Source organism: Camelus bactrianus, chromosome 13 (assembly GCF_048773025.1).
Source record: "Camelus bactrianus isolate YW-2024 breed Bactrian camel chromosome 13, ASM4877302v1, whole genome shotgun sequence".
In the NCBI taxonomy this organism is placed as follows: Eukaryota; Metazoa; Chordata; class Mammalia; order Artiodactyla; family Camelidae; genus Camelus; species Camelus bactrianus.
The window spans coordinates 45631778-45648615 of record NC_133551.1 but is presented as its reverse complement, the minus strand read 5'-3'; the positions used below and the strand labels follow the sequence as shown (position 1 = coordinate 45648615).

Below are 16838 nucleotides of genomic sequence, written 5' to 3'. Positions count from 1 at the left end.
TATTCAGTAAATGTTAGCTGTTGTTCTTAAGTCACTGAGTCCTCACGGTGATTAGATGAGAAAACAAAGGCGATCGTGTTTTCCCCTGTGACCCTCACCATCCGGGAGGCAGCAAGTACTGGTTCCATAACAGGTGGTTTTTGATCTTCAAGAAGATCTCTGAGAATAATCTCGTCTTCCTTTCCCCCAACTCGTGCTCATACCACAGCCCCGAACCAGGGTCTTTTCACTCATTGCAAGCCTTTTCCTCCGCTTTTGTCCCTGTTCACCGTGGTCGTGACCGTCTTTGTTTGCATGTGAACCTGCATGTTTGTTGCTGTTACCTCGCAGGGTTGTGTGAGGTCTAACGAAACTCTGAGTAGGAGTCCGTGAGAGCAGAAATGCATTTTCACAACAGCAGTACCTTCTCTTTCTTCGTTTTGCTCCCAAGGGTCTAGCCCACGGACCCAGACACAGAGGGGACATTCAGCAGACCTTGTCCCTGTGACTCTTCCTTGGACAGGGGGATCCTATGTGGTCCTTGCCCCTCAAGAATCTCCCAGCTGTGGGTGCACATAACCAGCACATAAGTTGGCTGTAATAATCTGTAAGAGGACAAAAAGAAGACTGAAGAGAGGGAATGAAAAATCAAAAAAGGAAAAAAATCACTTCCACAAGAAGATTCTGGGAAGATTTCCTGCAGGGTGGGAGGGGTCGTGGAGCAGGGAAGCCTTTGAGCTCTGTTTTGAAGAGTTCAAAGGGCTTTGGACCCATGGAGGGTGCGGAGGCAAAGGGAGAAACTGGAGTGTGTGTGTGTGTGTGTGTGTGTGTGTGTTTACATAGCCTTTTCTTTCCTTTATGATATACAGGGAAACAGGGGGCCTAGGTTCGATTGCTTGGGACCTGACTTACTGACTCAAATGCCATGGCATTGACAGAATGGTCTGGGAGGCTGGAGTCTTGAGGTCCAGCCCGAGCTCTGTGCTTCCTGAGCTGTATGAACTTGAGCAAGTCCCTCTTCTTTGGGCAGCAGCGGGACCAAGTGATTTCTGAGGGCCCTGCAGCTCTGAATACCTGACGTCATCTTTTCCATTGTGTTTCTAATTAGTTCCTCTTGTCCCCCTGGTCTCAGACTCCCTGTGAAGAGGCAGGACACAGGACTCTCCCCAAATCCATCCTTTTCCTGGAGTTCAGCCTCTTACCAGGAGGTGGGAAAGCCGGATTTCCTGTGAGGATGTTCTTGATGACTCAAACTGTTCCGGTTTGGGGAGCAGAGAGGAGACAGGGAACATCACCCTTAAGCCCCTTTTTGTGGGTTTGATGTTTTCTCCCACACTGGAGTTTGAGCTTAAAAATCAGGAAATGTGTAACTCAGAGCTGGAGACAGACATATTGGTACCCCTTTGAACAGATAGTATTACTCAACATTTTGGTGGTAAAAACAGAATTCTTTTTCTTTTTAAGTTGTGAAATATATTAGGCATTATTAGAAGTAGTGAAATCTCCTTTTCCTCAGCTATGACTGTGGAAGTCCTTCAAAATCCTTCAAGGCCCAATATCAGTGTTATCTCTTGCAGCTGCCTTTCCCCTCACTGGACTAGTAAGCCACTCCTCACACCCTATTTCTGCGTCATTGTTTCATACAGTCACAGAATGTTGAGATTCACGGCTCGCCCCTTCACCTCAAAGATTAGGAAACTAAACCCTAGTGATATGAGGTCACAGAATTTGGAGCAGTGGGACAGGAGGAACCCAATCGTTGCTGACTCTTAACCTGGTGTTCTTTTTACTTGCACATTTTTTTCCCTTTCCTATCTTTGGTTCCTTGCCCCCAGCCCCCTCCTCCAATGCTGTACCTATTCATAGCTCCATGCTATCCAACAGGCTGTTTTCTCTATCAGAAATATACCTTCCCCTTCTCTTCCATAGTGCTCCTGCAAGATTCTGGAAAAATCTGGAACATTCTCAGAATAACCTTCCTCCCAACTTCTCTTAACGTACCCTCACATGTCATATAGTTTTATTCTAAGCCCTGACTTCACTGTTTTGCTAATGTTTGCGTGTGTCTTCCCCATTGGATCGAGAGCCCATCGGACAAGTTGGTCTTGTTTATCATCTCGTGCTTGGTATCCAGCTCAGAGCCCAGCAGAATCAACATTAGACACCTGCTGAACGACTCAGAGTGAAAAAGGTGCTGATGGGGAGAAGCAGGATGGAGGGAATGCTGCTGCTGGGCTCGATGCCATGGAAGGACTAGGCTGACGTCCTGGTTGTTAACTATAAATGTGTGACCTCGGCATAGTCATACCTTGTGTCTGTCTCATTATTTGTAGTAAGAAGTTAATGATGTCTGCTATTCATACTTCAGTTGGGTTTTGATTGTGAAGATTATATGAGGGAAGGTGTATGAAAGCACTTTGAAAAGTGTGAAGCAGTCTGCAAACTTAAAACCTTATTATTGAAAGTATTTTGCAGGCATAAAGATTTCTCGGTTAATCTAGGAGCTAGGAAAGGTTCTGTCCTCAAGAGTTATGTCTAGAAAACAAGGGCACAGAAAAATCTTTTTCTCCTCTGATCTCCTGGAACCCTGGCAATACTCAGTAGGCAGTTACCATGATGTGAAATCATTGACGTGAACTCTTAAACATTAACAGAGCTGGGGTTGCCTACTTCAGGACTCTTGACTAAAATAAACGGTAGTTTCTGGTCTTGGCTAAAGGGTAAGGGGACTTCTTGGGGGGGAAATAAGGCCAGGCAGCTTGGAGGCCAGCACATATTTGAAAGAGCATTGACAATAGTATTCAAAATCATTCATTTGTGTCTCGTAGGAAGCTCTTCCTGAATTCCTCAGATCTCAGAGAAGTTGCATTTCTCAATGACCTAATAGAAGCTTGAGCTTCAGTCTCTGGTAACTAACAATTTACTTGTGTAAGTTACTTCCCTAAGGCCAGTGCCTCAACTATGAGGATGACAATCACCAGCTGGGGTCAGCCAGGAGGCGTAAATGAACTAAGGCATGTGAAGTGCTCTGCACAGTGCCCTGTGAGCACGTGGTTAAGTCTTAAAAAGATGGAAGCTATCGTGATTATGCTGCTGTGGCTCTTTTTAGTCTGGACCACTCGTTTTGGCTTTTCATCATACACTGTCTCGTACTGTTCTGCGACTGTTTCCAGTGTGCATCCGTTTTCCCTAGTCTTTACAGCTAGCTGGCAAAGGCAAGGCTTATGTCTAACGTGTCTATATTCACTTCTGTGGAGTTACAGCACAGGCAGGGCAAGGCAGAGGCCAAGTGAGCATAGAGTAATTAACCATCAAGCAGCCCAGAGGCTGAGTGAAGGGACGTTTGGTGAAGGGGATGGGGGTGCCAGGACCTAGACTAATAGGTTTCTTTTTCAGAAGCTGGGTAATAGAAGCTCCATTGTTTCCTTACTTCATATGAAGTAGCAGCCATATATCTATAAACAATATGCTGTGGGACTGGATGAAAGTAAAAAATTCAGACAAATGTCACTTGAGAGGCAATCATCTCCAGTCCTCCAGTCTTTTAATCCAATTTTCCCAGTACTAATGCTTTTTCCAAAGATGCTAAAAAGCTATCATAGCTATTAACTTGCCAAATAACTTACACAGTAAAACATTCTTCTTAGAGAACTTTCTAGAGAGGCTTCAGTGATGGTCTGTCTTCTCTGGATGTGTATTTAGTAGAAAGAGACATGTTTTGTTGAATTATTCAGTCTCCAAAACTGCTTAAGCATCTTATCCGAGGCCTTAAATTAGATATTATAACAGAAGTGATGGTATTACGTTTTGCCTAAAAAGCCTCAGGTTCAGTTTTTATTGTTTAGAGAGCTTCTTGTTTGATGTGAACATTACAGGGTTCCCAGTGATAGTTAATGAGGATGTCAGCTAATTTGCTAGCATTCTGGTTTTTTTTTTTTTAATAACATGCAATATAAATTGTACTTTCACTTCTTGGGTGAAATACTGAGGGCTAAAACTAAAGACCATACTTGAAGTGGTGTTGACAATTTCATTACTTAAAAATTTACTCCAGTGAAACCTGTAAGTGGATTTTCACAAACTTATTAAAAAACTGAAACCCCAGACAGTGCCTGTGGGAACAAAGGTAAGCACAGAATCACTGTCAGTGCCATTCCCACATCTTAATTTTAACCTGAAAGAGCAACGCCACAGGGAAACGTACGCCAGCTGGTCCCTGACTGCAGTGGGGAACAGCAGAGAGCCACCGTGCTACCACGCTTCAGGTGGCTAACTATAAACTGTTTCATTGGATTATTACCTCAGAAGGCCCCAGCTGGGCTGGGAAGTATTGAGAGACCCAAGGTCCATTTCTTTCCAGTTTACACATCACATTTTGATAGCAATGGCATCTTAATTTAACTTCAACGGAAGACCTTTCTCTCTCAAGTAAATGAGGACTTTTTCCATTTAGATTCAGAAATCACCATTTAAAACTTATTTTTTAAGAAGGTAGAGGAAAAAAGGAAGCAACTATCAATATACTCAACAAGTTGGTTGGATCTCAAGGACATTATGCTGAGTGGAAACCAATCAAGACAATGCATACTATGATTCCATTTATATTAGCATTCTCAAAATGACAAAATTCCAGTGATAGAGATCAGATCATTGGTTGCCAGGAATGGGTTGGAGGGAGGCTGTATTTTAATAGTACTAGGGAATTTCTTTGTGATGAAATAGTTCTGTATGCTATTGTGGTGGTGGTTATGCAAATCTACGTGATAAAATTTCACAGTCATACATCAAAAAGTAAATGAGTGGAGCAACTTGTGAAACTGGAAAGATCTGTGGCTTAGTTACTACTGTTGTACCTAATGTCAATTTCTTGGTTTTGATCATTTACTTACTATGTTTATGTAAGATATTATCATTGTGGGTTGCTATACCCAAACTCTCTGTATCATTTTTTAAATTCTGGGGAGTCTAAAGTTTTTTGTTTTTGTTTTTTAAAGTAGAGAGGATGTGCTATAACAGATGACAAAGGAAAGCAGTCAATCTAGACAGTTTTATTAAGTTCCATTAAAAAATTAAAACATTTGAAAAACTCACCAAGTTTATAGAACACACTCATACTCAATAGTTGTCTTATTGTGATAGCTAGTGCTATATGTCGAAAATGTTGCATTAACATCAACCCACCACAGTACAAAAGTTTTACTTCCACAAAATTTAACAAATATGCTTCTTAATTAAGAGGATAAATATACTCCTTGTATAAAATATCTAATTTAAAAAAATAAAACTTTCCCCTTAAATTCAATAAGGGTTGATTTGGCTAATTTAATCAAGGTCATGATAACTTCATCTTATGGTCTTTTAGGTGACACTGGGTAGATGCAGAAGTGCAAAATGCTGGGAAAACAGACTTACTTTTCAAAATGTACAGCATAAAAGAACAGTTCAGATTCAGAGTTGGATAGTACCTACTTATCTAAATTTGTTGAAATAACTCATCTCAGGATTTGTTTCTTTCTTTTTTTTTAAAGTTCCAGTGATGCTGAACAGCTCTATTTTAACAAAGAACACTCAGCCCTCGTACAGGCCAGTCATCTCAAAGACAATCAGGTCACCTGTTTGGCTCTTTGTCATAAGCTGCTACCAAGAAACACAGCAATCCCTAGAATAATTAGGAATTCCAAAACTATTCCCTAAGTATCTTCAGGAGACATCCTGTCCTAATTATCAGGAGGGCAGCTAAAGGTTTAAAATAATTTTGGCAACTGTCTGAGACGCTTTACATCTAAGAAGGTGCCTACTGAATTCATACTATTCATTTGCTTTAAAGTTTCAGAAGGCTTCAAACTCTCAGGAAAAACTGGGGTGTCCCTTACATTTTCTTTCTCAGGATGTTGGGTAAACTCTGCTTTTCCAGTTCGGAGGTTCACTGCAGGACTTGGTTTAAGGTTCTTTAAGAAGAAAGCTGGGTTTTCATTCAACTGCTGTGTTGTTTTTGGCTGAACAACTTCATTTGTAATATTTCTCAATACTGGCATATCTGTGTGGGTGCCCGTGGATTCACAGTTATAACAATTAGTTATTTCACAAGCATTCCTAGGAGGCTCTTTCTGATAACCAAGTTGTTCGGCTATGCACGTAAGGTTTTGATTCACCAAATGCTCATTCTTCCTATCTACATTGTTTGGAGGTTCCTCTTCATCTTCACTATTGTCGCTGCTTTGTATGAGTCCATATCTCTTCATATATTTTTTGGTTGCAAATGACATGTTGTTTGGTGAAATTAAACTAAGCCCCACTGTGCTTCTGTCTGTATTAATATGTAGAAAGCTAAAAGATGAGTCACAGTTATTTTGGTTTGATCGAGTGAGAGACAGTTGTGACAGCTGATTTTCATTTAAATATTTCAGAGCTATAGCATTTGCCTCCATGCTCAAATCCACACCGTTGGGGCTTAAGCCACTCATGCCAACGTTAGCAAATGACATATAGTTTAATCCAGAGATCACTGCTTCAGGGCTGATGCATGCCAACACACTGAAAGACAGAACAGAGCAAGCCATCATCTATCTCATTTTGAGTACTAAGCAGCGTTATTGTAAATATGTTCCATTCTATGAAAGCAACAAAGCAACAAAAGATCTTCAGCTTTATGGCTGATAGTGCCTTTTATCTCAGTTCTCACACATCTAAATCTTGATGATCCAGAAACATTCAAGGGATAAATACGATAACCTAGAAGGTAATCCATGATTCAAAGAATGAAAGTGGGACACAAATTAATTTTCCTAAATTTATACATAAGTTATGGTTTTAAGACCAAATACAAGACCCCCCCAAATGTAAAGTTTTTCAATATTGATAAAGTAAAATAAAAATAATGTCAAACAGAAAACACACTTGACAATATAACATCACAAGCTTTGGTGAGTAGCTCAGAATATTAAGTTGTTCATAGTTGAAGAGATTCCATTTGTAATGAATGAAAAACATCAGTCAGTCTCTGGACATGGACATCTGTGCATATATACTAATTTTCTTTCGTTAGATATAATCCTCAACTCAGTTTGGTTGGCATTATCTCATTATTAGTAATTAAGTGACTTGCCTTTTCCTGTATATCACATATACAATAATAGCTGCTAATTTTTATTGATGCTTCATTATGTGCCGGGCACTCTGCTAAACATTCAGTACCTTATTCAATCCTCGCAGTAACCTTTCCCTGGGGGGGTTGTCCCTATCAGGTAGTTCAACCTTAATCTCCACTCCAATACTTCACATTTCCCTTTCCCTATTCTGTTTCTCCTTGGCACTTATGGCTATCTATATATTTAGCCCACATTTCTTACTTATCATCTGGCTCCCTCATGAAAGCATGAGGGCAAAGGTTTTGTCTATTTCCCCCACGACTGCAGGAGCCTTGGTGCCTGGAACAGTACCTGGCACAGGGTAGGCACTCAATAAATATTTACTGAATGAATAAAATAGGTATTTTTATTATCTTTATTTTACAGTTCAGAAAACTAAGGAATAGAAACTTTTAAAATAATTTCCCTAAGTTGAACTGCTAGTAACCAGCAAGCTGAGACCAGGTCTTACTCTCTGGGCTTTATAACCACCACTGTCTCACTATACCGTATGAAGCAACTTGTATTTTGCTATCAATGTTTTTATGTTCCCTAAAAATTAGAGTCCTCTGTGTACTAATATATTATATATAGGTTACTTATATTGTTATTATATTCTAGTCAAAGAATATGCTATTTCCAAATCATCCAATGAAGAAATCCAGCTATTTTATATATGCCAGCCACTGCCTGCATCCCTACCCCCAAAACCAAATTATCAGGTATTTTCATTCTCATAAGCACCTGAAGTTTTGAATAAACTATTTTCAACCATTAATATTCCCTGAAACTAATGATGGCATCACCAAACAGCGGAACAGTGTGCTCCATAACGCTAGTCTTTATACTCCCTTGGAATTCTTCTTTAACCCTCTTGGTATTACTACTTTGAAGACTGTCTTAATAAGATGGAAGAGACACTACCAATCTATCCAAACATTATTCTTTTATGATATATTCATAGTGGTAATATCTTCTGAATATAAAGTCTTTTTCTACTTTCTTTGCCTATTTCCTCAGAATCATAAGCAATTTGCTTATTAAATCAGAAGACATGTACATATTAAATATATAAGTATAATATCTATAGATAATATTAATGTAAATAATATGAAAAAGCAACTAAAACCTTCTAAATCAAAATAAAAATATTTAGAAAAAGTAGATCTAATTTGAATTAGATTTTCTTTTATAGAATGGTTAAAAGATCTATAAAAATCCATGAAAGCAATCAGTATTAGTCTAGAAGTTTCTTCAAGTTTCACTGTCTAACACAGCTAGCTAGTTTCAATTTGGGGGCTGGGAAAAATTACTTTGAAAACAAAACAAGTCAATATTACACAGAACCAATGCATATAAACACTATGGTAATTAAGATGAAAAGCAAAAGGAGAGCATTCCACTAAGCAAATCCTAAAAGCTTTGATCACAGATATACTATGTTAGAATCACATTAGACGTGCAGTCACAAAAGGATCATGAGAGTCCACTTAGGTTTAGAGAGTCACACGCCAACAATTAAAGGAATTATTCCAACTTAAAGATGAAAACCAACCTGGACTTATTGTCCTGTTTGAATCCTGATTAGTTATGTCCTACTTATCCTACATAGGGTTTTCCAGTAGAGAAAACCTAGTGTTTTCAAGTAGAGAGAAGGAAGGAACTAGACAGACTGCTTAAGATCTGTTTTGAATTAAAAAAAAATTACTTCAATTGAGAATATGCCTGTAGAGGCTGCAGCCAGTCCTCCATCTTCCCTGTGATTTCTAGGTATATCTGGGACCTTCTTTCATTGTCTTCCTGCTTTTGGACCTTCTTAATCTCTGCAGTGTTATGGAACAGGAAGGCAGAAAGGAAATCTTCCCCTGTCTCTGCTACTCTTCTGGTGGAGAGATATGCTATGCTCCTGGGGTCCAGAACTGGAAAGTGAAATAAGGTTTCACATAGGCACAATGACAAAGGCTAGCTGGTTTACAAAACTAGAAGAATAGCAGGTATTACAAGGATTATAAATATTACTTTCCTGGAATACTAAGCTACAACTTATACACTACTTCTGTAGGAAAATATATCTTAAATTCGAAACAACTGCCTTATACACTTTTAGCACACTGGTTATATTGTACCAACATGTATTAAAAGATAACAACACAAGGCCATAAATACTGACAGTAAGTATTACAGAGGTACTAAAAATAATACATTCATTGTACACTGCAGTGATGACCTGAGTAGGTGAGATTTCATTCATTTAGCAATCCATGAAGACCCACTAAGTGTGGTAGAGGCAATGAGGATTCAGAGACAGAGAAAACTTACAGTCTTGCTGGAAAGGCTATCACAAGAACATGCTATATAATCTATTAGAAATAAGGTATTCTGAGACTACAAAACATCAATATTCTGGTGAGGGGTCCAGGGAAACTGACAAAGGAGGTAACATCTGAGTTCATCTCTGAAGCATAAGGAGGACTCTGGCAAACAGAAAGATGAAAAAGAGCATTCCAGGTAAAAGTGACAGCAAGGAACTCTGCAAATGCCAATGGTGGGTAAACTGGAATTTAGTAGCAAGTGGTAGGAGATTTAAAAAACTAAGTGCAAGACAAACTGTGAAACAACGTGAATTAATCAGGTAGGCTTTGGATAGTCTTATGTTTGGAATCTCCTCTCAGCTGAAGACAAACAAAATCTGACTTCTATGTGTTAGAGGAATAATTTCAGTGCAGTTTTATTTTAAATCACAATATATAGAACCCATTAATAATCAATAACATATAGATTAAATATAATTTAAGATTTTTTGGTCTAAATTAGCATAGATCTTTAAAATGGGCAGTTTTAATATACAGTAATTAGAATACAGTATGAAAATACTGCTTAATATTAGGTACCTCTCCTATGTGCTTCCACAGCAGACTATCTCCTTCCTCTTCATAGCAAGTATTAGAGTATGTTATAATTGACTATCTGTGGGCCTTCTCCACTGAGCTGTAAGCTCTATGAGGGGAAAGATGTCTTTGCTAGGTTATCTTGTATACCATGATGTTTCTCATGGCAGGCTCACAATAGAAGTTCAATACATATTTACTGAAGTAAAATGAGTGGAAGTATTGGTGAAATACCTAACAAATGCAATCTTTGCAAAAAGATGTTCATCACAGCAATATTAAAAATAGTAAGAAACAACTTGACAAGTTCTTTTCAGTTCTGACATGAGGGGAGGGGTCCAGTAAACAAATACCATATTCCATTTACTAGTCTATTATTCCCTCATTAAAGACGATGCTTAGAAAAGGTTATAACAAATTGGAAAACATACTTATTTTTGAATGAAAAGCCAAAAACAATATACATATTTTTGGTATATACAGTATAGTCAAAACACAAAGCAGCAAAATATACATTACCATAAGACCCCACCAAAAAATTAAACAAGCAATAAGCATAGAGCAAAACAGTAAAAAACCAAAACAAAAACAAAGCTATGGGTTTCAGAGTTAGAAGAGTAGGTTTAAAATCATAGGTGTGGGGCCTTGAGCAAATTGGGTACTTAATTTCCCTATCTATAAAACAGGAATAATAATACTATCTACCACATAGATTATTGCAAGGATTAACCGAAATAATGTTGCATAAAACTTAAGCACAGTTCCTCACACATTATGAGCACTAAATAAATGGTTGCTGTTAAAATTATTTTAGAAAAATAAAAATAGAAAAGCAAAATTTTTAATAATAAATGAAGTTAGTTGGTATGAACGTGCGGTTTTTCTTGTCTACTTTTCTAAATTTTCCAACGTTTCCAAAATAAACTTATATTACTTTGACAATGGAAACAAAACAAATATCAAATTCTATTTGCAAAGCTCTACAATATGTTACACAATTTACACCATAAAATAAAACTTAAAAAAAGATTTTCATATGAAGATAAAACTATGTTATTGTAAAACTTTAGCCAGCTTACTCCTCTATGGAAATAATTAATTTAACACATTGCTTTGAACTGACAATAATTTTTTTCACATTGGCTTTCAGTTCCTTGAGAAAATTATCTCATATGAAACTAAAATCCTACCTATGAATGTATATCTACGATTTTTTTCAACCTACATAATTAAATTTTAAAAATGGGAAGAACCCACAATATTCAATGAAAATGTCTATTCTATAATGGTAAATAAATAAAAATGAACAAAATTATATATAACAAAAGTCCAACTATGTTTCCCAAAAAGCTAATTTTCTTTGGGTATTATTAGTTCAGATAATATTTTCTTAATTTTCTAAAATTCCAACCCTGAGCATATATTATTTTTATAGCATTAATTTATAATGTAAATTATCATTTAAATAAAGAGCAGAACAATCTTGATTAAAACAATCTGACTACCCCACCCTGATACATCAAAAAGGCTTTACTTTCCACTTAATTCTAGGCATTTAAAATTGAATTAAATTCATTACATACTGAAAATTTGTTAATTTCAGCATTTCACACTTAAGACATTAAAACAGGATAGCCACTATGAAGAATTAAAATTACTTAAACACTACTCGCCACAGACAACCATACTAAAATGTAAGGGTTCCACACAGACAGCAGGGTGCTTTATGCATTCCAACAGACATTATGTAGCCTCTGTTTCAAAAGTACTGAAATAAAACCTTCAAAAACGCTAGCTTCGCTCTTCCACATTGGTGGCAGGAATATAAACTGGTACAACTACTTTGGTAGGCATGGCAACATCTACCAAAACTTCAGATGCACATGTCCTTTGACCCTGCCTACTTCCAGGAATCTATCCAACAAAGATACCTGTACAAGTACCTGTAGAATGATGTTCACTTAGCATTGTCTGAGATAAGAAATAAGAGATTCAGCCTAAAAGTGCATTAATAGAGAACTGGGGTTCACTATATTATAGTACATGGGTAAACAGAATATTACACAGCTATTTAAATGCATGAGAAAGACTTGTTTATACCTATAAAGTATCTAAGATATAATGTTAAGTGAAATAACCCCAAATTGTAACACTCATCACACAGATATATACTTGAATGTACCGAGAGCATTTCTAGAAGAATACCAAAGAAACAGCCTAGGAGGAATCAGACTGAGGAGTTTGGGAAGTGGGTGCTTTTGCATTTTATCTGATATTCTTGTGTATTATTTGATACCTTTTTAAATCATGAGACTGTGTTACTTTTGTAACTAGAAAATAACATCAAAAATAATTAACAGAAAACATACTATCCTTAATAACATAATTTCCAGATTTTATCCCTTTAAAAACAAGTATGTGTTGAGGTGATCCTTAATGATGAAGAATCTAAACAGAGGAACATGGCCAGCTGGGACTGGTGAGCATTAAGGGTCATATAACTATATTCTTCAAAACATATTCCTAGAAAAAGGAACGTTTCTGCCTTTTAGATGGCACAACTGCATTAACCATACGTCCAGTAGCTGGGGCAGACACTATTACCTCCAGGAAAATCTTTCCAGACACCAAAAATGAGTAAAAGCTCATCTCTCTTTCTCCAAGACTCCCAGAGCATTTTGTTGGCATCTTTACCCAGGAGATATTTCCCAATTATGTTTCAAATTACCTATATATATAACCCACTCTTCTGCTAAAATAAAGAATCCAAAGCGTAGAGACAATCTTTTATTCATCACATACATAGTAGGCCCTGAATAAATGATGAGTCAACTGAATTGAGTGGCAAGCTTATACCTTTTCTCATGAGACTGCTGCAATATATTTTTTTTTTTTTATCTTTTAAAACAAAGTTTAAACTTACCTAGCATGATCCACTTTATGTGCATTTTTCTTCACTTTAGTGGGTGAATCAATTTTTACTCCAAGGCTTCTTAGCTGCTTAAGGGTTGCATTAAGAACACAGTCTTTGTCCACCAGTCCTGAATCATGTTTCTTTTTCTTTGTATGGTAAACATTCTGGGTTGTGGCGCATTCATGGCTGATAATTACTGCTTTGGTAGATGGCTGCTCAGTTTCCTTGGGGGGATTATTCAATAGGTGGTTCCCTTGACCCTGATGAAAAGGGAGAAAGGACATTTTTGAAAAACCGCTATTAACAGTCTTAGGAAACAAAAATGCAATGAATAGCATTAAGTAATGCCAGAGAAGAGCAAAATATTACCTTGCTAAATTTTACAAAGTATCAAGTACATCTGTCAAGTTTTATACTGTTTTTATAAATGAAGCCCATCCTAATGAATGACTGACTGATTTAATCAGATCCTAGAGAAAACTTGGGATGTTTGTTCAGGACTTGTTCATTTTAAAACCAACAGATACAAAATCATTTGAGTAATATTTCAAGTGTTTTCAAGGATTTATATTAAATTCTTTATGAACAAGTTTAAAATCATGCTCTCATTTGAAAAATTGTAATGTTTTAGAGTTATAAATTAGATCTTTATGTTACTTTCAGAATTTGACTCTTCTCTTTTCTCACTGAATGAGAATGACCTGTGCTACTACCTCTGCCTGACATTAGAGCACATTTCATTCCCTGAGCACGTGGCTGCTAGTACCAGTCTAGGACCTAACATGCAAATAATACGTATCAGGTGATGAAGACTTAGGGCCCTATGAAGCATGTTTAATTAGCCTTCAATTATAAACGGAGAAATCAAACGTTCCCTAGTCTACAATCTGACTGTAAGTGACAGCCATGGTCATTCGACCTTCAAGTCCCAGTTTATATTCTACCTTTTCCAAGATGACTATTTCCTCCAAACAGAATTACCACTTTTTACTGTGTGCTGCCTTTGCTTGCAGCACTTCTCATCCTGTCCTGTGACTGGTTGTTACTGGTATCCAGGTACTATTTCCCCCAGGTTTCCAAGGGCAGAGATTGTCATATTCATCTTTATATTATTCATTTTTATATTATCCACTTTACTTAGTTCAATTTTCTTAGTCTAAGCTAAGTAGTCAATTCAAATCTGCTTACCTGCACTGAAATCAATAAATATTATCATAAACACTCTACTGCTTTCTAATTTTCAAACTCCCTGCAAATTCTTGTTTTTGTCTGGTACTAACTTAAGTTTAAATCTGGCATATTGTCAACATAGTTTTAAAATAAGACTTTTTTTTCTGGCTATCTAAGTATCTGATGACTGGCATGCTTATGACTTAATGAATTTAGACTGTCACAATTTATGAAAAGCTAAAAGAAATAAATGATGTATCATTAATTTGGGGAAAATCTTTTTACATCAAGGTCCCAATCAGTTTAAAGATAGGAAAGACTTAACTTGCATACTTTACACTAAATAACCATCTCACAAAAGATGAAACGCTTTACATTCTTACCAATACATCCTGGAATACTTTCTGGTTATCTGATGGTTGATGAGGCAAGGGTTGCATTACTTGCTCAGTTTTGGGTTCCCCTGATGTTACAGAGCCATCAGTGGCACCCTCTGTTGGTCCACTCTGGAAGCACATGCTTACGCTCTCTGCCAGCAGGGGATTCGGAAAGAATACAGGCACATCAGGTTCTTTTCTCACAAGTGGAGAAGAGCTGCTTGAAATGACATAGATAATGTAAGTGCTAGTTATCAAGGTATCTTTAATGTATATTTGAGGTGCAGTAACTTTGGAAGAAAGGGGTAAGACTGAGCAGCATTCTGGTTTGTATTTTCAGCTCTTAGTGATGCTATATAAGCATCTCATCTTGATAGGCTACATATAAATGATTAGGATGGTAACTTCTATATCTTTTTCACAACAACAAAAATCCTAACAAAAGCCTTAAATGGTTTATTAAAACAAACAATTTCTTATTCTGCCAATCAAGGTTCTCTGAAATTTGGTAGTCAACTTGGCTTTTCAGACAATCTCTTTCAATGCCCCGTTTTATTTTACATTCTGAACAAACTGCATTACTAACAATACTGTGAATTCTGCCCATAAATTTCCTGTCTGCAACTCATCAATTCTCAATCTTAGTTACATACCACCAGTTGTTTTTATAAATACAACTATTTGGACTTTTCTCTTCAGAGATTCTAAAATGGCAAAGGGTGCAAATTCACTTGAATTTTCAAATGTTATGGGGTCAAGAATTACCGTTCTAATAAATTGGCAAAGTCTTGGCAAAATCCTATCCACTGCTTAAGGTATATTTTAAAAGTCTGCTTCCTCTATGTTCTAAAACCCTAACTGGATATTTTCTTTTGCCTCTTTTAACCCCTACCAGCTCTTCCTGTATTAGTACCATATATGCTGCAAGACAAGTAAATTTATCTTTCACAAACTGCTTTAACATCAGAAAGAATGATCTAGCAAGACATCCAAAAGGGACAGGGAACCCAGGTGGCCAGGTGCCATATATGAATACTTAACAGTGGGAACCACAGTATGAATTGGGTGAGATGTCTAGGAAGAATCCACTGATGGTAGTATTTAATTCAAATCACATTTTATGTTGAACAAAGATCAGATTTACATCTAGTAATATGTTGGAATCAACAGTTGGCTAATCACCCTGAAAAAGTAATTAACTGCATTCTATCAATTATTAACTGCATTCTATCAGATAACACAGATCTGTTTCTGAAGTTAAAAACCACAATAGATAGGAGATTTTTAAAGTTCTAATTTAAAAACTATTTTAGGGGGAAAACTCCCAAATTCTAGAAAGTAGTCTACAGTTTACCAAGTTTACAGTTTACCAAGGAGAATAAATAAAGATAACCACAGTTCATTCCTCTGTTCTCAGTTTCTATAATTATTCCAGATAAAATGTGGACTTATCTTGGGGCTCACCTCCAATTGCTCTTACTATTAGTGAACATTTATGAAGTAGCTAACTTGGGGAACCACACAGAGGGTCAAGTTCTAAAGACACAGAAATGAATGATTCCCATCCTGTAGGAATTCAATCTACTGGGTAGTAGATTGAATGTGGTACATACATACTATGAATACATAACTGGATTGTATAGTTAAACATATACTATACTGAAGCAAAGTAGATAAATATTTCTAATTTTCTGGAGGGGTGTGTTTGTTGTTTTAATCATTATTGTAATCAGAAAAATTTAAATGTCAAATACTATCACAAGGCTTATAATTTTAAAAAGTAATCAACTGCCCTGCCCCATGCCACCTCACCACTGAAAATTCACCTCTTTTAAACAGTTTCGTGTGATTTTACTGTGTGGTGTTTTACATCTACATTATTTCTTTAGCTTCAAAATTTATTCTATATCTGATCCCTTCCACCACTTCCACCACAAGTCCAAGGCACCTTCCTCTCACTTGGTCTTTAGTCGACTAATCAGTCTCCCCTAATTCCACTCTCAATCCCCTTCAGCTCTTTTGCCACAAAACAGCTAGAATGGCCTTTAAAAAATGAAAAGTCAGGTCATACCATTCCATTGTCTAAAATCCTCTGTGGCTTTAAAGAGCACAGAATAAATTCAAAACTCCTTTGTATATCCTACAAAGTCCTACATAATTTGGCTCTTGCCTATACCTCTGACCACATTTCCTGTGCTCTCTCTCTCAGTCACTATGTTCAGCCTCGATGGCTTTCCTGCTTGTTTTCTGGAACTCTCAAGCTCAGGCACACCTTATGGTCTACACTTGCCATGTCCTCCACCTGGAACACTCTTTGCCAGATATTATCATGGCTGGCTTCTTCTCATCATTCAAGCCACTGATCAAATGCTACCCCCTCAGG

General features: G+C 37.0%; 1 protein-coding gene across 7 annotated transcripts in view; it reads right to left on the bottom strand.

Moving 5' to 3' along the window:
• Window positions 1-5012: 5012 nt before the first annotated feature.
• The window catches only part of STIL (STIL centriolar assembly protein), a 129671-nt gene continuing 117845 nt past the window's right edge, over window positions 5013-16838 (bottom strand). For 5 of the 7 annotated variants that reach the window (XM_074376524.1, XM_045513766.2, XM_074376523.1 and 2 more), the window contains 3 exons: window positions 14462-14675; window positions 12918-13168; window positions 5013-6513 (listed from right to left, as the gene is read on the bottom strand). In XM_074376524.1, coding sequence (XP_074232625.1) covers window positions 5724-6513; window positions 12918-13168; window positions 14462-14675 — 1255 coding nt within the window. In that variant the 3' untranslated portion in view covers window positions 5013-5723. Of the gene's footprint in view, window positions 6514-12917; window positions 13169-14461; window positions 14676-16838 lie in introns of those variants that run through there. The other 2 variants (XM_045513775.2, XM_045513779.2) reach the window with 2 other exon arrangements.